This window comes from Phoca vitulina, unplaced genomic scaffold, assembly GCF_004348235.1.
Source record: "Phoca vitulina isolate PV1807 unplaced genomic scaffold, GSC_HSeal_1.0 scaffold78, whole genome shotgun sequence".
In the NCBI taxonomy this organism is placed as follows: domain Eukaryota; kingdom Metazoa; phylum Chordata; class Mammalia; order Carnivora; family Phocidae; genus Phoca; species Phoca vitulina.
Genome location: NW_022589781.1, coordinates 146861 through 166930, shown reverse-complemented (window position 1 = coordinate 166930; position 20070 = coordinate 146861). Strand labels below are relative to the sequence as shown.

At 59.0% G+C, this 20070-nt stretch overlaps 1 protein-coding gene across 1 annotated transcript in view; it reads right to left on the bottom strand.

Annotated features, from left to right (window-relative positions):
- Positions 1–12371: 12371 nt before the first annotated feature.
- ITPKB (inositol-trisphosphate 3-kinase B) overlaps positions 12372–20070 on the bottom strand; it is an 85764-nt gene continuing 78065 nt past the window's right edge. Inside the window, exons 4-7 of the mRNA XM_032393936.1 lie at positions 19291–19495; positions 17951–18052; positions 16381–16452; positions 12372–14164 (exon numbers count right to left, since the gene is read on the bottom strand). Of these exons, the coding sequence (XP_032249827.1) occupies positions 13949–14164; positions 16381–16452; positions 17951–18052; positions 19291–19495 (595 nt within the window). The 3' untranslated portion in view covers positions 12372–13948. The remainder of the gene's footprint in view (positions 14165–16380; positions 16453–17950; positions 18053–19290; positions 19496–20070) is intronic.

The window sequence follows — 20070 nt, the reverse complement described above, 5'->3', positions numbered from 1 at the left end:
TGGCTTCTCAAAGCCCTGTGTGCTCTCGTTTTTCCAGCTGGCCGGATCCCGACTCGCGCCCTCTCTCTGTGACCTCTGCTCATGCGGTGGTCTTAGCATGAAGGCTATCCTTCCCCAGGGCAAGCCCGGCCCTCCTTCAGACCCTCACCTCCCGCCCCCCTTGTCCTGGGGACCCCCGTGTTCGGCGATCAGATCCCTCTGCAAGCGGGAATCTGCCCACCAAGTTGGGCATCGGGCCCCCACCAGGTTTAGCAGGAATGCGGGGCAGGTGAGACTCATCTGCTCGCCCGTGGACCGGCTGATGAGGGGAACGTGTGGAAGTGTTAGGACGTGGTTAGGAGGACTTGTAACGAGGCACTGGTTGAGCTGACGGGAGCTGGGAGGGAAGTGCAGGGCTCAGTCCACAAGCTCTGCGGGCCCAGCTGGAATTTGCTAACGGGGTGAGGACCCGAAGAGCTTGTGGAATCCGTGGCCAAAGACAGTAGATAGACCAGATGGACACATGGGAGTTCAGAGAGCTCCTGACAGGCAGAGGTAATGCAACCAGATGAAATCTGTGAGCTGAAGCTAACAGCTCGAGGAGACAGCTGCCCTGGGCCGTTAGCGCCCCACGCTCTCCCTCACGCCCGCGAGTCAGGGGCTCCAGGCCGCGTTCTAGAAGGCTCTATCTGCAAAGCGGCAGTCAGCGCTTGATGACCCGAGGCACACCCTGGGATCTTTCTTGATCCAAAGACTTACTGTGCTTAGATCATGCCAGGGATGCTCTCTGCCAGAGAAAGCTTTCCGCAGGCTTGCGGCCTCAGAGGGGCCCCCTTCCGGGGGTAGGGGAGGGAGTCGGGCTGCATGAAGGCATCTGCTCCCCAGGATTCCCCCGCACCCCCAGACCCCAGACTGGCCATGGCCTTCAGAGGTGACCCTCCAGCCGGGTCGCCGAGGGACTTCTCCTGCGGTGACATAAGCCAGGAATTACTGAGGAGAAGAGGGGGCCCCACAGAAAGAGGAGACAGTACAAGCGTTGCTGGTGTGAATGGGATCCGCGTTCGCGGCTCAGGGGCAGCAGGGTATCCCGAGCCCAGGGGAACTCGAGACGGCCTGTGATGGGTCTGCAGGCCTGAACGGCCCCTGGGGGAGGGCTTCCTCCTCCCACCCACTGGGTTCAGGCCCCCAGGGGGGCTCTGGCTCTGTGGGGAGTTATGGGACGAGGAGGGGCCCGTGCTCTTAGCAGGAGCCTGCAGCTGTCTTTCCAGTCAGAGCCGTGGGTATTTTCATGTCCACCCAAAATAGCTATGTTTAAAAAAACAAAACAAAAACTCTAGAAAGCAAAGAAACTTTTAAAACTGGGAATGTCATTGGTGGGGGAAATAAGCACTTCCAGAACACTTAGAAGCTGTCCACATCTCCTGAGGTTCCGGGCCAGGAGGGGAGCCCAGAAGTCACGACTCGCCCTCGCCATTGGCTTCTGGGGAACCTCGAAACACGTCCAGGATCTTTTGAAGAAGCTGAGGTGGAGATGAATGGATTTTATCACCAAGAAACCAGTGTTGCTGCTTGGAGCATCGGGGGTCCCCAGAGTCTGCACCTGCTCTCACTCCCCCCATTCAAATCCTCCCTGGTTCCCCAGGCCCAGCTCAGGAACGGCATCCCCCAGGGTGAGACAGACTGATCTTGCTCGCTCTGCCCTCCACTCCTCTGTTCCAGGGGCCAGTTGTGCCCCTCACATAACCCATGCTGTGTTGGGGGGAGGCTGCCCGTCCCTCGACTTATCCCATCCCAGCCCGGCCAATAGCTTGTCCCTCTCACTGAGCTAGCCTGCAAAATTCAAGGTCTTTCCTGAGGTCTTTGGGATCTCTCCTCTTCGGTCCTGAGGCTGTAGTTTATAAGCCTCAGGTTCCCGCCTCGTGGATACGGGAGGCCAGACAAGACAGCAGCACACAGAGTGGCTCATCCTGCCTCCCCGAGGCCAGTCCTAGCCTTGCCCCTCCCACCAGGAGCGGTCCGCAAACTGGTTCAAAGTGACCTTCTCTCGCTAATAACAAAAAGCCCGAAAGTGATATTTGCTCCAGAGAGTGTCCTCGGAGTCTCTGTCTTCACTGACACAGACTCGGTCTTTGCACAGGACAAACACACCCACACAGGCGTGCACCAGGCCTGGGCACACGCGCATGTGCTCTCCACAGGTGACCAGCGATGGATTTGGCACTTAGACATTGTAAGCTTTCATCCCCAGCCCAGCCTCCCACCTTCCCGCTTCACCTGTCCCCTCCTGTAATGGGGCACAGTATTTAAAGAAAAAATTGTAGGGGGGCCCGGCTAGCTCAGTCAGTGGAGGGTGCGGCTCTTGATCTCGGGGTCGTGAGTTCGAGCCCCACGTTGGGCATAGAGATGCCTTAAAAATAAACAAAACTTTAATAAAAAAATAAAGAAAAATTACATGCATGCACAACGATGCCAATTAAAACTTTTTTTTCCATTTAAAAAGGTCCCGAGAAGGTTAACATACATGTACAAATCCTTTCTTTTCCCATCAACCTGATGGCAAGTGTGGATGCCCCAGGCAGGTGCGGGGCCAGCCAGGACACCTCGAGGGAGCATGCTGGGAGTCGTTACCGGGTTAGAACGTGAGAAACCGGGGGTGGAAGTCCCAGGACCGAGACCAAGCGTCTCCTCTCTGAGCCCCTGCAGAAACCGAACCCCGAGGTTGGCATCGAAAAGTCCTTGGGGATTTTCCACCATCCTGGACCCTCGGGGGTGTCCTGCCGCTCAGCCCTGCTGTGTTACCCACCAAGCAAGGACGATGGCCCAAGTCTCTTCATAGAGGGAACCAGGGTTGTCAGCCACAAAACGCTCCCCCAGATGGTGCCAGGTCCTAGAATAGTTTTATTTCCCTCGTTCCACCTGGCCCCACTCCAGGATCACTTCATTACACAGGGAAGGTGGAGTTAGGAGCGGTCAATTGCTGATGAACACACCTGCCCCCTTCTACCCAAAATGGAAACTCTTTTCTGCAGAGAGTCCTCTCTGTACCTACTATAGAAACAGGATTTGTTTCCATTGGCTTCCTGCCTGTCTGAAGTGTTGGTTACTTAGCCATGCAAATAAGCAGGAGCCAACAGGCCTATGGGCTCAAAGAATTTTAGCTCTCAGAGAAGCCAGCCAGACAGAAAGAGAGCAAACACTTGGAAGAAGATGAACAGCCAAGCCTCAGGAAGGGCTGATGGAACGTTGGAGGCTCGACAGGGTTTCCAAAGTGTCTTGAAATTTCAGTGAAAGCATTTCACGTACCAGCTCTGCCCTGGCTTCCTTGTGAGACCCAAGGGGCGTTGTTCAATGTGGCCCCACGGGGCCTCAGGTCGTTTGGGGGCAAGGTTGGCAGCCGTACCTGAGCCACAGCTTGCAGAGATGGAGAGCGCGGTGTGCCAGGCTTCACTGTTGCCGTGGCCTCCGGGTCACCAGGCTGCAAAGGCTTCCCAGGGCCTGGAGCCGTGGAAATTGGGGTGGCCTGCACCGTGGAGGGGGCCCGCCCTGAGCGTGGAGTCGGAGTCCATCTCGGAGTCCATCTCAGAGTCTCTCTCCAGCTGACAGGAGTCTGGTTTGACACTGGTGGAGAAGGGGACACCCTCCAGCCCAAGACTCGCCGCGCTAGATTGCTTCCAGATTTACTTCCTGCCAATTATGCGGCCTCTCTATCCTCCTCAAGACCCAGGCAGCCCCCCTGGTTTTGCAGAATTCGATGCAGTGAACCTGACTACATTAGTAAATGTATCTTTTCAGCACAGTAGCCATATATATTCATTAAAACATTTTGGAAGATAGAAAAAAGTAGTTGAAATAAAAGCATACTTGTTGACTGAAAATTACTTTCTAGGGGCACCTGGGGGGCTCAGTCGGTTAAGTGTCTGCCTTCAGCTCAGGTCATGATCCCAGAGTCCTGGGATCGAGCCCCGCATCGGGCTCCCTGCTCTGCGGGAAGCCTGCTTCTCCCTCTCTCCAGCTTGTGCTCTCTCTCTCTCATAAATAAATAAAATCTTTAAAGGGCGCCTGGGTGGCTCAGTTGGTTAAGCAACTGCCTTAGGCTCAGGTCATGATCCTGGAGTCCTGGGATCGAGTCCCGCATCGGGCTCCCTGCTCGGCGGGGAGTCTGCTTCTCCCTCTGACCCTCCCCCCTCTCATGCTCTCTCTATCTCATTCTCTCTCTCAAATAAATAAATAAAATCTTTAAAAAAAAAAAACTTTAAAAAAATGAAAATTACTTTCTAAATGGACAGCGGCTCTTCTGAGGAACCAAAAATCTCAAGGGCATGGCGCCCAACCTTTCTACCTTTTCCGCCGTCTCCCAGGTAAAGGGTCACAAATTTCCGTGTAACTCCCCCAAGACCGGGACTCACCACCTTATTCCTCTGCGGGTCGCGAAGAACTCTCAGAGACATGTTGGCTGGGCCATCCCCTACTTTTCTGCAACTTCTACCTGTCAGTCCCTGCGGATCTCTCCAGGACCCAGGACGGAGGATAAGACAGGGGTGTGGGAAATGCCCTCCGTCCTCCGCAGGACAATGGCCGCCATCTGCCGTCCACCTCCCCTTCCCTTCTGCACAGAAAACACCTGTGGCCCTTTCCACCACCACTCAGGAGACCTGGCTGCCAGGCATGCTCTGTTCTGATTGAGGAATCCCAGTGCACACGTTTTGGTTGTCGAGGAGTGCATGTGTGCGTGTGTGTGTGTGTGGAGGGGGTGCAGCGTGGGGCACATGCTGGGGATGAGGAAGGGGCCCGCGAGCTGGCTGGGCAAGAGCGTGGGAGGAAATGGGGAGAACACTAGAGTGGCCGGGATCCCACTCCTTGCTTGCACCCACCCAGAGTCCTGAATCTGAAAGCGTGCCCGTGGAGAATGTTTGGAATACACAGAGAAGGATAACGAAGGAAAAAAGAAAGGGCTCGCTGGACGCTGAAGTCGGCTTCTGTCACCAGATGGGATACTGTGAGCACTGTCCCACTCGGGCTCCCGGGGACTCGCTCTGGAACGCGAGGCCGCATATCTGCCGTCCCCAATGCCCCCGTGGGGGTGTCCCCTCTAACCGGGCGGCAGGTGGGAACCAAGCCCCTCCTGCCACCACCCCCACCCCCAGCCTACAGCTGCTCAGACCAGGTGTCCCCAGGGGTCCCCCCACCCCCACACAGCCGCAGCCACCTCAGAGGGGTGCCCACAAACCCCTTTCACACCTCTACAGCCCACGGCCTGACCTCACTGCTCCTCTGGCCGAGCCTCCTCACTTGGTCTCACCCTCCCCCAAGCCACCAGCCGCCAGCGGGACCCCCCCACATGCCACCTTCTCGTGCCCTGGTGGGAGAGCCTTTGAAGACAGCTGCACGCCCCACCCTGGCGCCCTGGGGGTCCCTGCCCACCCCGCCAGCCCCACCCCCAGCGGGGCCCCACATGGAGCCACCTCGGGCCACCTGCAGCCACTGCAGACCCCGCATCCTCCAGGTGCCTCAGCGGCTTCTCATGTATTCCTCCACCCCCCCAGCCCTTCCGGATAATTCTGGATAAACTGACCTTGGGGGGCACTTCCTCTGCAAAGCCTCTCTGAAGTGGCCTTGTCCCTCTCCGGGGTCAGGCGCCCTGCCCTGCCTCCCAGCCAGGACCCCCAGCCCGCTCACCTGTCGGCCTCCACGCCATGCCTTACACCTGGGGTCTGGTCCTGCCAGCAGCGCGACCTTGCTCACGTTTCCTAATTTACACCGCACAGGTAATGACACGCACAGCACGCACCCGCGCTGGTCGCGGCGCCGGTTAGGAGGTATGGTACGTGCACTGCTCAGCACCCACCCTAGCGCTTGGCTGTCGGGGTTCTGACGACATTGCGGCGGCCGCTGTGTCCCAGCAGGACAAAGACGCAGCCAGGCTGGGGGGAGCCAGGAAGGCCAGGGACCTCTGTCTGCCCCGGGGCATTTCTGGAGGCCCGGACCAGCCCGCCCAGCGACCTGTCGGTGAAGGAGCTCCCACACTTCCTCCTTTCCTCCTGGGGGGCTGTCCTGCACACGACCGTCCAGAAGGGGGCACTATTCCCCATGGCCACGCCAGCAGCCTCCCTGGGCAGCGGTCCTGACTCACTCCTGCACGCACGTGTGCTCAGCAGGCGTGACTGAAGTCGGGCACTTGTTTTCCACTGAAGTAAAACAGGCCAGCTGCCGCCAGCAAATTGTCCCAGTGAGACACTGTTTGCCCATGATTTGCAGAAACTATTTCTAAAATAACCCAAATACGTGTCGCCACATTGAAAACCACAGAACTCAGCGACGCCCTCCCCCAACCCCAACCCACACCCCAAAACCGCTTCACTCATTCACAAGTTTGGAAGGTACAGGATGGAACGTGGAGCTGGAAACAGCGGTGTTAGCACACAGCAGGGGCAGGGGCTGCCTTGTGTGCCCCCCAATTTCACATGCCGAAGCCCGAGCCCCTGGCAGGACTGTGTCTGGAGCAGAGCCGGCAAGGTGAGGGTGTAGCGGTGTGCCCCACTCAGACGCGAGGGCCCTGTGTGAGCAGCCGCGGCAGAGCTCGCCCCGGCCCCGCGAGGTCAGTGCACGGCCTGGAAGGGCCCCCCCAGACACCAACCTGCCAGACCCTGATCTTGGACGTCCAGCCTCCGGGACTGTGAGAAAATAAATTTCTGCTGGGGGAAGCGCTTCCCGTTCTCATATTTTTATTGTGAGTATTATATCAGGCTAGTTTTTTTCTTGTTGAAAAAAACCCAAAACTGCAAGCCCTCACACCCAGCTGAGGTGTGAAGTCTCTCTTCTCACTGAAGTTCCGGGCCCCGCCTCCCTGCTCAGGCCTGTGTGCTCGGTGCACTAAATGTGTCGCAGCAAAGGGAGACAGGACGCGCACACGTGCCTTGGTGTTTGCGAGAACAGGAAGCATTTTCTGTCTTTCTCTGGAAGGACGTGTGAGCCGGCCCAGGAACTGGCAGTCTATGGGGGGCGTCGGGGGCAATAATGACTGCGGCTCTGCGTGCCAAGGGTCTCTGGCGGGAGGAAGGCTGCGGGGTGCTTGCTTGCAGGGTCACCTGGAGCCTAGAACAGACAGCGCCTCCCAGAGAGCTCCTGAGCCAGGCCCCGCCCCCAGCCCAACTCCCGCAGGCTGGCAGGATTCCAGGTCCTGCCTGTTGGTCGTGGGGGCCAGAGCCAAAGCCTGGGCTCTGCAGCTCAGCTCTCACCCCCACCCGCCCCGCTCCCCGGAGAGGGCCATGCTTGGGATCAACATCTCCAGGGCCTTGTCAGGTTTCTAGTCCCCAAAACTGGAACTCATGGCTTGACCACGGGCCGTCCCCAAAATTCTGTAATGCAGCCACATGCCCGGACCAACCCTGCCACTTGGTCGGTGGGCTCAGTTGTGCAGGGTCGTGGAAAGAGCTTGAGTCTATTGCTTACCAGCTGTGTGATCTTAAATAAGTTACTCACCCTCTCTGTGCCTCTGCTTTCTCATGTGCAAAACGGGGTTAGTGAAGCTCCTCTTTCAGAGGTTTTATAAAGATTGGACTAACAGTCGTGAATCACTTAGCATGGTGCCAGGCAGGGAGTCATTCTTTCTATGGCTGCAGTCGGCATGAGATGGGGATTGGAGGACTTTCCCATAAAGGGACAGGTAGTGAGTATTTAGGCCTTGCGGCCACGGGATGACTAGGGTACCTACTCAGCTCTGGCCTTGTGGTGCGAAAGCAGCCATAGACAGTACATAAATAAATGGGCATGGTTGTTTCCAATAAAGACTTATTTACAAAAATAGGTAGGCTGTAGTTCTAAGATGACGCCTTTCAGAAGGCTGGATCCTTAAGGGAGGGAAAAAGGGGGACAGCGGCCAGGCCGGCCTCCGATGACAAGAGATGCCCTTTGCAGTGAGGGGGTTTGGGCGCATTCCCCTACCGGGAAGGGCTACAACAAACCAAGGATTCTTAAGCCAGACCCATCCACCACCTGGGGATCTATCCAGGGGCTTTGGTGGGGGAAAGGGGGGTGTCCAGGAATCCCTGAACTCCTATATAAATTTGTGCATATGCTTATGGGCATTTTTCTGGGAAAAGGGTTCATCGCTTCCTTTAAATTATCGAAGGCATCTGTGATCCCCAAAAGGTGAGAAACCACCCTGTTGAGTCAAGCAACTCCCCAGACTTTAGTGAAGATGCTCAGTGACCTTGGGGCCCTAGCCAATGTGGGAAGAAGAGGCACCAGGGCTCGCCAGGCCCGCCACTGCTCAGAGGCAGGCTTGGGTCTCCTGGTCCCTCCCCCCCTCACCAAAGCAGGCTTCCCACCAACTGCAGGTTCTCAAGCTCGTTCTGGGAGGCTTTCCTATGGGCCCCTGGTCTGAAGACAGCCCAAGCACTCCCCAGCCAACCCTCTGCAGACCCACAGGGAGCTTCCTTGTTTCCAGTTTCTCTCCCCTCCCCAGACTTGGCAGGTTGATGGGACCCCAGCATCCTGCTCAATAGGGTAAGGGGGTGAGACCCTCAGAGAAATGCAAGGCACAGAATGGAGGACTGGCCAGCCGGTGGGGGCAGAATGGGCACTGCCCTCTGGTGTTTACTGGGAAAGTCTGGTCCACCTTGGTTCCCAGAGCACCCCAGACCGGAGCAGCCCAGCAACAGCCCATGCTGCCCCCATGGTCAGGGCCAGGCTGCTGCTGACCCACACGGGCACCCAAGGAGGCTGACAGTGCTGCCCACCAAAACTGATGCCCTGAGGACAGGGTGGCCAGTGGGAGGCAGAGCTGGGGGCACTTGTACTTGCACTCCTAGCCCTGCTCCCCCAGGACCGACCCCGGACTGGCTTCTGGGCCTCTCCGAAGACGTCCCATGAGACGGGAGAGCAGCTCACACTTGCTGACCCTGCCCCTCGCCTTGTCCCAGCCTCGCTCCACATGCCCCCCCATGTCAGGCCCCCCGGGATCGCTCTCCCCGAAAAAGGCCAGCTTTTACCTAGTTTCTAGGGAACCCAGGCCAAGCCGGTTGGTGCCAGAAGTGACCTGGAAAAGCAATAGGGTGACTGACCACCCGAGATGCCACCACGGCCCTCTGCTGACGGAGTCCAGGAAGTAAGAGTTTTGGCCCAAGTCCCCGTCACAGTGGGCCCAGTGGGTCCACAGAGCTGCCTGTGGTTGGTGCCCTGGTTCCCAGGAGCAGCACTGGGATGTGTTTACCTGCACCTGACGGGGCACTCACCTTCGATCCTCACCCGAGGAGCAGAGACTCACACTTTCCAGGGATTTCCAGCCGGGCCAGGCCTGGTGAGAACCACCACCACAGAGGGAGAGGCGCCCCTGCCCACCTTGCTGGAGTGCCTCTCCCCACCCCCGCCCCGACCGGGGCTGTGGCGGGACTGTGGGCAATGGACCCGGAGCTCTCTCTGGTTTGCATGCTGATTCCGTCTTCAGGGCAGGGCCAACAGGCAGCCCTGGCTGTGGGAGTTTGTCTGAAGCAGGCAGAAAGACCCAAGACTCCATTAAGTGAGCCAGAGGACAACTCTTCCCCCCCCACAGGGGATGCCCATGTGCCCTGGTGGTGCCCGGGCTCCCCTAAGCCCCTCTGCCACGGCCTGGGGTCTTTTCTCCAGGGCTGGACCTCTGGGGGATGTGTGGGGTCTGCTCCAGGTTGGCAGGAGGAGGGGTGCAGAAGCTGAGGAGGCCCGGATGCTCCCAGTCCCACTGATGACCCCGCTGGAGAAACCCCGGGCCGCAAAGTCCTGGCTCAGGAGGAGCCGTGGGCCTGGGACACAGGTGGGGGGGGGTTTCATGGGTTGGGGGTGGGGGGTGATCACCAAGCCCTGGGGGGCCACAGAGGAGACAGTTGTGAGTAGAAGGGGGACCGGCGCTCACGCCTTCCAGCAACTGTTTGCTGGGTGCTCTGCTGGCAATGAGAAGGTCTAGTAAGACCTGGAGGAGGGACGGCCCCAGGGGGCGCAAGACCCAGGAGCCAGGGAGCCCAGGCCAACTGTGAGTCGTTCTTCTGCTGAAGGAAGGGCATCCACGCACCCAACTGCCATTATCACTGACGGTGCTCGGTGGGGCCCCATCAGCAGACACTGGCTAAGCACCTGTCCTGGGCCTGGCCCTGCGAGATGCTGAAGAAACACCAGTTCACGGGGGCAAGCCCCCGCCTTCGGGGTGACATCCCACTGGCGTGGACAGAGTCTAAATCCCATGGGTGGCTGCAACACCGAGAAGGTATGGGTGGGACCATCACTGTGGGAGACGGTGGCTGGGGCATCTCGCTTTTGCCTGGGGTCCTCACCCCACTCCAAGGGGCCAATAGTGGAGCCAAGACTGTACTTCCGTTCACAGATTCTCCAGGAAGCTACCTGGAGGGGAGGCTTATTTCCTACTGCTTCGTGAGAGCGCACAGCCCCCTCGATCAGAAGCGATGGACAAGGCCAGGGAGCGCCGAGCCCCGTGCGGAGAGCCTGGGACCCAGGGCCAAGACAGGACAGGCTCTCTGTCCACAGATGTTCCCTGGAGAAGAGGAAGACAGAATCGGGTCTGCAACCAGGCAAAGTCTGGATCTGAATCTCTGCTCCCCATTTATTGCCCAGGTCCTGTTGTTTGGCCTGTTTCCACCTCTGTAAAAAGCAGACTTCAGAGCCCTGTTCGTGGAGGTGATCGGGAATCAAAGGGGGCCACAGAGGCAAGCAGCCAGCCCCTCACCTTGCACAGAGCTAAGCTCCACGTGCAATGGCCTCCCGGTGCCCCCCCGAGCCCGCGGGATGGGGGACAAGCACTTCTTCATGGCCATTCTGCACCCTTGAATGACTATGTAAAGGTTTTGTGGACAAGGTTGAATAGACTGGATTTGAAGACTTTTAAATCCTTTGCAGGTCGAAATGTTATCCAGTCTGAGCCTCCATTCCGGGGCATCCCCAGAACCCCAGCACGATCCTCCAGTTTCCAAAGAATGCCACCACCACCACCCACCCACCCCGAGGTGCTTCTCCAGGGCTTGGGGTGGCAAGGACCGCACTGCAGTCGGCACTGTGGTCTTTCGGGCCTTTATTCAGAAGGTACAGAGCGGTGCGGTCTGTCTGACAGGCACTGTGCGGGGGGGTGGTTTGTAACAGTTGTTTACTCCAAGGTGTCGCAGAGAAAGGGGTGCAGAAGGAAAGAGAACCCTCTGGGGAGTTGAAGAAAGGCACTGGCTGGGGGGGGGGGTGTGTGAATCCCCCGCCTCTTCCCAGGCTGGCGGCCTGGGTTATATACACACGGGGGCGGGGTGCGGACTGGATGCAGGCAAACTCAAAGCTAGATACAGCGAACAGGGGAAAGAGTCCATCTGGGGGGGGCGCAGTGCTGTGTCCGGGCTCTTTCCCCCAAGTGGGAAAAGAAGTTCAGAAAGAAGGCACAGCTTTAAAGGACAAACAGAATCCAACCTCCCAGTCTTAGTGTTTTGTGCAATTAAAAAAACCGGAAAAAATAAATATAACTTAAAAACTTCTTACACGACACTAAAGGCAAGAGAAACCTTCCTCAAATACGTGAAGCATGCTGCTCACCGAGAACCTCCTGGGGGCCCGGCAAGGACCAGGCAGGAAGGCTGTCCGTGCACCTGTGTGCACGCAGCTTGGCTCACCCTCCCGGCCCCTGCGCGGCCAGGACCCAAGGCGTCCCTGTGGGGACTGGGGCTGGGCGGGGAAGGGTTCTGAGAAATTCCACTCGGGATCCATCTACTCCTCTAGAAGGAGGCGGCAGGGAATGGGGGAGAAGTTAGCGAGTAAATACAGAACCCCAACCTCTAAGGAAGAGAATAACCCTACGAAGATGCCGCTTCATACCACTTTCACAGACACAACGGGACCCAAAGAAACCCATTGCCAATGAGGCAGCACGGACCTCCTCTGACAAACACATCACTTGCACTTCAGCCCATCGTTTGCAAACAATCGGTGCCTGTTTAAAGTGCTTGGAAATTTTGTTCTCTTAAGTAGATCAAGCTGGTCACCTGCACTTTTTGTTTGGAGCAATCATTTGCTTTGGCAAACTTTCTTGGTAGATAGAGAGCGATTTCTGGTCAGCCCACAGTGCTGGAATCTTGAATTTCAATGTCAGAATTTAAGTCCCTCCCTCAGGCCCCTTCCGAGCCACAAGTCACTCCAGCTCCGGAAGGAGACCCAGAGCTGCCTTTGGTGCTCCTGCCTTCAGAGATCACATGCTGTCACGAGGCCTCTCTCGCTCAGCTGGGCGGGGGCGTGACCTTTAGCAAACCCCCACGGGAGCTCACCACTGTTTTGAACAAGAGCCAGGAAGTTTAAAAGTGATTTCCTTTTTAAAAAAATCTGTACTTAAACATCCTCATATGTCCCACCCTCCGCCCCCACCGTCACTCACCCCGCCCGAAAGGGGAAATGCTGGTGTCGTGTGGGGAGGTCGGAAGTCCCCCAGAGGCCCTGGGGCGGCAGCCCAGGAAACCTCTGGACTGGTCCCTCCAGGCGCACACACCTAGGTGCACACGTCTCCACCGTGTCCCTGAAACAGCTCCCAGCAGAGAAACTGGCCCCAGCACCTGCTGCCTGGTCAGAGCTCAATTCTGGCCCCCCCGTACCTGCACGGGCAAAGGAGGGCACCTGGGGGACACAGCTCCGCATGGCCAGAGAGCTGAGTGCTTTGTTCTTAAAGTCTGGCCAATTTTACATTCTTCTCCTTAACAAAGACGTAATTTGCTTAAAAATTAAAACACGGCTTAATGGCTTCCCCAGCCATCTTTAGGCAACCTGGAGACTCCAGGGAGAGATGCCTGGAGCACCCCCCTCCCCGTCCCCGGCACCCACCACCTACCCTGGGAGCTGCCCACACATTTGGGAAATGTGGGTCTAAGCCCTTCAGGCACTAAGAGTTACTTTAGGGGGAGATGAGGCCAGTAAGCCAGAAACCTGCTTCTTCCCTGCTCAGCGCTGCCCTGAAGCCCACCAAACCTTCTGGGGACCTGACCTCATGAAAGAAGCCCAGGGAGGTGGGGGTGGTGGGGGGTGAAGGGATGTATGGGATCTGTGCTCTGTAGGTTCCATCTTCTTTCTCCGGGGCTGGTTATGCCCCGGCCCACCCCACCCGGTGACCCCAACCTCGGCACTGCAAGGTGGGTGGCTGGAGGCACAAATGGCTCTGGGGGGTTGGAGGGACATCCCTGGAAGCTCAGGTGTGCAGAGTGTCCTCTGAATTCAGAGGGTGAGCATCAGAGGGAAGAGCACAGTTCCTGCCTACCCCCTCCTGCAAAGGCCTAGGTCAGAGAGCACAGCCAGTCGACTCCAGCATCTCCGAACTCCCAGGTCTGGCCCATAGCTGGAGGGTTTCAATACCAGATGGGTGGGAGCCCTGTGTTAGCAGGCCACCACCGTCCGGGGGCGCCCCTGGACTGCTAAAGGCCAACATGCAGTTCCCAGTGGCTTGGTACCCCAACTACCAGAAGCCTGCAGCCAGGCACCTGCTGAAGCCAGGGTTCTTACAACCCCCTCACCGCGGCCCCCCAGCCTGTGTGCTGAGCTGGGCAGCTCACTGACCGCACCAGCCACCAGGGGGCAGGAGGCCCCCACAGGAAGCCTGAGCGGAGGCTGGGGCTGGCTGCTGGGTTAGGAACCCATCCGGTGGCCACCTGAGCCTGCTTCCAGACCTAAACCCAATGGAGCTGCCCTATAGGCCGCTGAGCCCGGGTCTGGGCATTCCTCTTCTGCTCGGAGATCCTACGCATAAACAGAAGTGGAGACCCCAGCTTCAAACCCTTCATGAGGAAAGTCACCAGAAAATCTTCCCTCTGCTCTTGGAAATCTCCATCTCGTTTCTACAAAGTGTCTTGTAGTGCAGTTCAGGAGGATCAGTTCTGGGGCTCGCACTTCCCTAGACACGAAGAGAAAAGGAAGGAGAAAAAAAGAAGCACAGGGGGAGGAAGGGAAGGTGTGGTGAGGAGGGCGCAGGGGGGCCTCAGGCGAGCGGGGCGCCCTGGCACATTTCTGTCAGGATGTCGATGAGGTTGTTCAGGCCCGAGAGGTAGCCGTCCTCCCGGTTCCCCTCCTGCCAAGGCACGTTGTGCTGCAGGGTCTGGCCCTCGGGCAGGGGCGTGGTTTTTCCGAAGTCGATCATCCACACCTTGGCCTGCTCCTTCTGGTCATGGATGAAAAGGAGTGAGCTGCCGATGACCTGGGGGGAGAGGGGGGTGAGTGGGGGACTGGGGAAGGCAGCACCGGAGCCCCCACAGCCCGCCCCACCGTAGCCGGAGTGTACCCAGGGCATGCCCGCCCGGGATGGGGGGCGTGAAGCCCAGAGCTCAAAGCTCCATCCTGTATGGCAAAGCCCACCCTGGTTGGCTGACCAGGGGGCAGAGGATGCCGGCCACCAGGACAGCCACCGCCTTCCGTGCCTTCCGTGGGCAGCGGCACGGAGGACGTCTAGGATGGCAGACCCCCACCCCCCAGCTCTGGCCTGCACACTTCCCACTATTTCAGACCACGGCTAAACCCTGGGCCTCACCGTGCTCCTCCTTCACCCTGATGGACCTGCCCAAATGCACACACAGGCCCCCACCCAAGAGGGTGGCAGGGAGGGCCAGACCACCCCCATTCCAGCAGCACAACCCAGGCAAAGCCTGCGCAGACAGGCCCGGCAGGGCCTCTGGGGCTGGTCCCTGCCTACGCCCCTGCTCCGAGGACCATGGGCGCCAAGGAGCCCTCCCCCACTCCGGGCCAGCTCAGAGCAATTGCATGAAGTAAGGCGCTCTCCCAAATATGAACACCTCCCCCAAACCCTCCCCTAGGTCACTGTGTGGGACTGGAGAAAATAAGGGGGTACGGGGAGAGGGTGTAGGGTCCTTAGAGCTCCCAGGGCCCCAGGCAGGACAGGGAAGAGCTCCTGGAAATGCTGAACTCAGAGAGGAGCTTCCTCTTCCCAGATGGAAAATGGCAGAAGCCCCAGCTCTTTCTAGACTGAAGCTTTCAAATGAGACTCCAGAAGGAGTAAAGCAAAAACAATCTTCCAGAAATAACAGCAAAGGTGCAGAAGAAGAAAAGGCAGATGTTCGAGACAAAACCTGGGCTGCCGACCGGGGGCGGTGCGGTCCATGGGGCAGGTCCTGGGGCTCTGAGGCCCACGGACGGCCTGTGCCCTCTGGAGCACGCAGGCAGGCTTGGGGGGGCGGGGGAGAAGGGAGGCTCCAGCAGGCTGCACAAAGACCTTTTATTGAGCTGGGAATCCAGAGGCCCTGGGTGGGGCGGAGGGCTTGCACACCCTTGGGCCTCAGTGTGGAGGAGGAGAGGAAAGGGCATCCTGGGAATGGCTAGGCCAGGGGCAGCTGCTCAGGGCAGAGCCCGCCCCGTCTGCCCTCTGGGCACCACACTCCCCCCTCACAGGCAGTCCTATCCAGGCAGCTGTCAGAGCCACCCCGTGGGACAGGTGCATCCTGACCAAGGGACCAGTTAGGGATAAAATCCCAGGGCAAGCCAGGCTGTGTGCCCAGAGGCGGGGCCAGCCATGTCACCTGCTCAAAGATGCCATGAGGCCTAGCAGGGCCTGGCCCACCCCCCTCTGGGGAAGCTCCCTCTGCCTGGGGTCCTGGGACCACCCGTTTCTTGTTCCTCCTGCTGCCCTCACTGCCCCCCTCTGTGGGCCGGGCTCAGGCTCAGGCTCCCTCCGTACAAGAACCCAAGAGGGGCTGCTTTCTGGAAGGAGCCGCAAGCCTGCAGGGAGCATAGGATCCCTGCTTCACATGCACCTGGCCACGGCAGTACCATTTCTGGGAACAGCATACAGGGGTGTGCGCACGTATACACATGTGCACGCATGCTCCAGGGGCTGGGGGCCCTGGACTCTCTGACATCAGGATCCTACAGACCCCCCAGGGAAACTGCTGACAATTCCCAACCCTCTCTCGGGTGTCTGGGTTGCCTGCCCGCTGCCCCTGCAGACAAACAGGTGCGAAAGCAGAAACAGGTGGAACGTTCCAGCCCTGCTCCAAGAGTGGTGCCTAAGACGGGCCAGCCCCTTCAGAAGGTCTTGGGTGGTGATGGGTGGCTCTGCCGTAAGACCCGGAAGCGTGTGGGACAGAAGCTTCAGCTGCTGGGAGGGGGAGGGAGGAGTGGGATGAGGATGACCACAGCGCTCAGGCAGGACAGCCTGCGTGGTCATTCCAGGGAGCCTGGTGCAGACGCGTGCCGACGAGGATCCTGCTGGCAGCGAAGGGCCTGATCCCGGGTGGGCTGCCTCTGGTTGCATGGTCCAAAAAGTGCCCCTCAGGCTTCCAGAACAAGCAGGTCTGGAAGTGTGGGAGGTGCGCTCACCACTCAGGTGGGCAGGCCCGAAGATCATGGTTGACCCCACAGAGCAAGGCTCTCTGCCCCAGAGAAGGAAAGCCCGGTATCTACCTCATGGCATTTGAAGAAGGGAGAAACTTCTAGGGTGGCACGAATGTCCTTCAGCCGGTCCCGGTAGGCGATCTGGGAACAGAAAATGGCCAGAGTTTTTTTTTTTTTTTTTAAAGATTTTATTTATTTATTTGAGAAAGAATGAGAGAGAGAGAGCAAGAGCATCCACACATGAGAAGGGGGAGGGTCAGAGGGAGAAGCAGACTTCCTGCTGAGCAGGGAGCCCGATGCAGGACTCGATCCTGACACTCCAGGATCATGACCTGAGCCAAAGGCAGTCACTTGAAAATGGCCAGAGTTTTAAACACTTGGGGGTGGGGTGGCTTTTAAGCCCCGTGTGGCCCACTAGCATCGCTGGGTGTCAGAATGCAAGAGACCTTACACCCTGAGGTTTTATTTCAACCTCCAGGCCCAGGCGAGGCAGGCAGCTGGGCTCCTGGGGCCATGCTTCATCCACACCCCCCACCCCTGCACAGCCATGCAGCCCCTCCGAGCTCTCACACGAGCGTGAAGTTTATTCTGGAACACCAGCAGTGTGCCTCCGAACAGCCCGGTTGCCATGGTGTCTTCCAGAATACAAACTTCCATGCCCCTGACTTTCCAAAGGACAGAGGAAGTGGGGAAGCCACAAATATCTTGGCCAGTGGCCTCTCCACAGAGCCCTCGGACAGGGATGGAGCTGTGCGGGCTCCCGGGGTGCCTGCTGTCCCCAGGGACCGGGGAAGCCCGGTGCACGCAGGCTCCCACGGTCCCTCAATGCCCTTCTGCAGAACGTCGTGGCCCGGGGCTTGGCACCACATGCTCTGGGGCGGGCACCGCGAAGGAGCAGGTGACCCGGAAAACAGAGGGCTCGGGCCGTGGAAGACCTCGGGGGTGCACACCATGCCCGAAGCCTCCTTGCCAAGGGCTCAGGGAAGCCTACCCAGCCTGCAAAGGAGGGAGGGAGATCCAGCCAGCGAGGAGTCTGCTCAGAGAAAAGGCTGTACGTGTCCACCCCTGCTCAGAAGGAGCCTATCCCCAGGGGCTCCAGGGCCCATGTCCCCAGTGTGTCTGGGTCTGTCCCAGGGTGCCTTTCCCTAGGGGTACGGATACTCAGCACATCCTACCTCCGCCTGGAGGATCGAGGTCCTGACCGCAGAGGTCAGAGCCATCTGTCCAGCCTGTCTACTAGTGCAGTGGCCTGCGCATGAGATCCAGCTTGTGCTTTCCTAGCTGTGTCCTGGACCTCAGTTCCTCACCTGTCAAATGCGGACAAGAACGTCTCCCCGCCCCAGATGGCTCCCTGGGGATTTGCAGCGAGGCTATAGTGACAGCAATCCTCTCATGGGAGGGAACCGTCTCTGCACCGTGAGGGGACGGCAAGGCAGAGAGCGAGCCCACCGAGTGCCCCCATCTACCCTCGGATGGGGCTGGCGACCAAGTCACCTTCCTCTGCACCTGCCCAGCGGAAGTTTGGGGCCGGCGTGTGGGCACCGCAGCCCAGCTCGGTCTAGGGCTGGGCAAGCCTGGGGGGCGCAACGGTGGTCCCTGTGTAGCTGGCCCCTTCTGGTGGGGGTTGGGGGTGACTCACCAGGATGTTGTGGTTCCCCTTAGTGAACTCTCTGAAGGCCTCGGTGACCTGCTCCCTCGTTTTGGTCTTCTTGAAGTCTCTGTTCACGGAGCCGTCTTCTTTCTGAGAAGAACACCCGCCCAGGACGGGTCAGCAGAGGGCCTGGGGATCGGCGGGGCGCTCACCGACCCGGCAGCCCAAGGAAGCCAGGCAGCTCGGCGGGGGGGACCGCGGAGGCGTCATGGTCCCCATGTGCAGGACAAGGAGGCAGGTGCGTGCACCATCCCAGGGAGGCTAGTCAGGTGGCAGCGCAGAAGGTCAGGGGAGGCCTGGGGGTGTGGAGCCCAGGGACGGAAGAGCGGGGCCATGGGCAGCAGGGGCCAAAGGCTTCCCCCGGGGCCTGGCCTCGGAACCCGAGTGCCCAGGGGACACTGCTGCTGTCCAGACAGAAGAGAGGGGCCCCCTACCCCAAGGTCAGCTAAATTCGCTCTGTAACGTAAGATCTTTTATCATAGGTTCCCTGGAAACCAAGATATAATATTGCCTGCCCATCTCTTCCCTGGCCCACCTGGTGCAAGAGATTGCTCCAACTTCTTAATCTGGCACTATATCTGTTCCAGGCTCTTCCAGGGAAGCGCATGAAGCTTAGCTCCCCCAGGAGGAGCTCTGTTCTTGGGGACAAAGGGTGAGTGAAGATGGCTCCATCAGGAGCCACCAAACTTGGGTCTGTGCGCCATCAGGCCGGAGGCTAGTTAACGCAATGTGCTTGCCTCTGAAAGGTTAAGCAGGATGCTGGGGTGGAGGGACAGCCAGGTGGACAGCCCATCTCTGGGGGTGGGACCCTTTCCTGGAGCAGGGGAGGGGAGAGGCAGGTGAAGTGTTGGGGGGAGGATGCTGGCCAGACAGTGAACAGAGGCCAGAACATCCAGCTGGAGAGGGAGAGGTAAGGAAACGGGGGATCGTTTCAAACAGATAAGGAGAGGAAAAGGAGCATTACAGGGAGGGGGACGAGCATGAAATTTGCAGCCAGTCTGAGGGCTAGATACAGAAAAAGAAAAAAAAATGCTGGTTTCAGAGGACAGGGGAAGGTGAATGGCCTTCTCAGCCCAGAGCTCGAAAAGCAGCGGTGCCCAGGGGACTCTCTGCAGGGGTGCCCTGCCTTCAGCCCACTGGCAAGCTGGGGGCTCCCAGCCGTCCAACCCCGATGCAAGGGCTGGGCGGTGGGGCCCAGAGTGGGTCGAGGATAGAAATCCAACAATGCTGCAAGGACCAGGGTCTGCACATCCATGACCCCATGGGTGAATGTCAGAGCCTCCATCCCTTCCTCAGCTGGGAGCTGGCAGCCCGTGCACCTGGCCCACCTTGATGCCCTCGATCCTGAACCCGAGGGTGGCGGTGGAGCTGATGGTCTCCCTCCACTGCATGTACCGAGGCTTGGTCACAGCCCGCTGGGCCTTCTCCTCCTCGGTCGGGGCGTCAGGGTCTACCTCGATCATCTTCTGGTACATGTCCTTGCGGAGGCTGGGTTTCTTCCGGGCCTTGGTGAGCTCCTCCTCCAGGTAGGTCCTGTGTGGGAACAGGGGTGATGAGGACCACTGGCTGCACCGCAGCTCCAGCCTTGCCCGAGGGCTGTACTCAACTTAGCCAAGGCATGCTCACCCGGGATGGGCACACACTCCGCTCAGGCTGTGGAGAACAGGGCCACCTTGCGGATGGGGTACCCCACACCAGCATCACTGAGGAGGCCTGGCAGAGCCCAGGGATCTCCCTTCCAGGAAGAGGCTCTCTCAGGAGGGGACATCTTGAGTACAAAGGCCAGGGCCAGAAAGTGGGGGAGGGGGAAACCCATGACCGGGAGAGGGAGCCTGGGTGTCCCACTGCCACTGTTGTATTGCCCACGGGCGGCTCAGCCTGCCTCGCCCAGCCCGTGCCTCCTCACAGCAGAGCCTCCAGCCTGAAGGGCCTGAGAAAGCGTGGCCAACGCTTGCTCACTGCCTGCCCTCCACACCAGCCGGCTGGGCCTGCTGGCTGATCTGGCAGGGGTCCCCTGGAAACTGGTGGGGTAACGGGAGCAGGGGCAGACCGGCTGACTCCCTTGCCCCCATCGCCAGACTGAGGTGGGGAACCCACCCCTGCTGCAC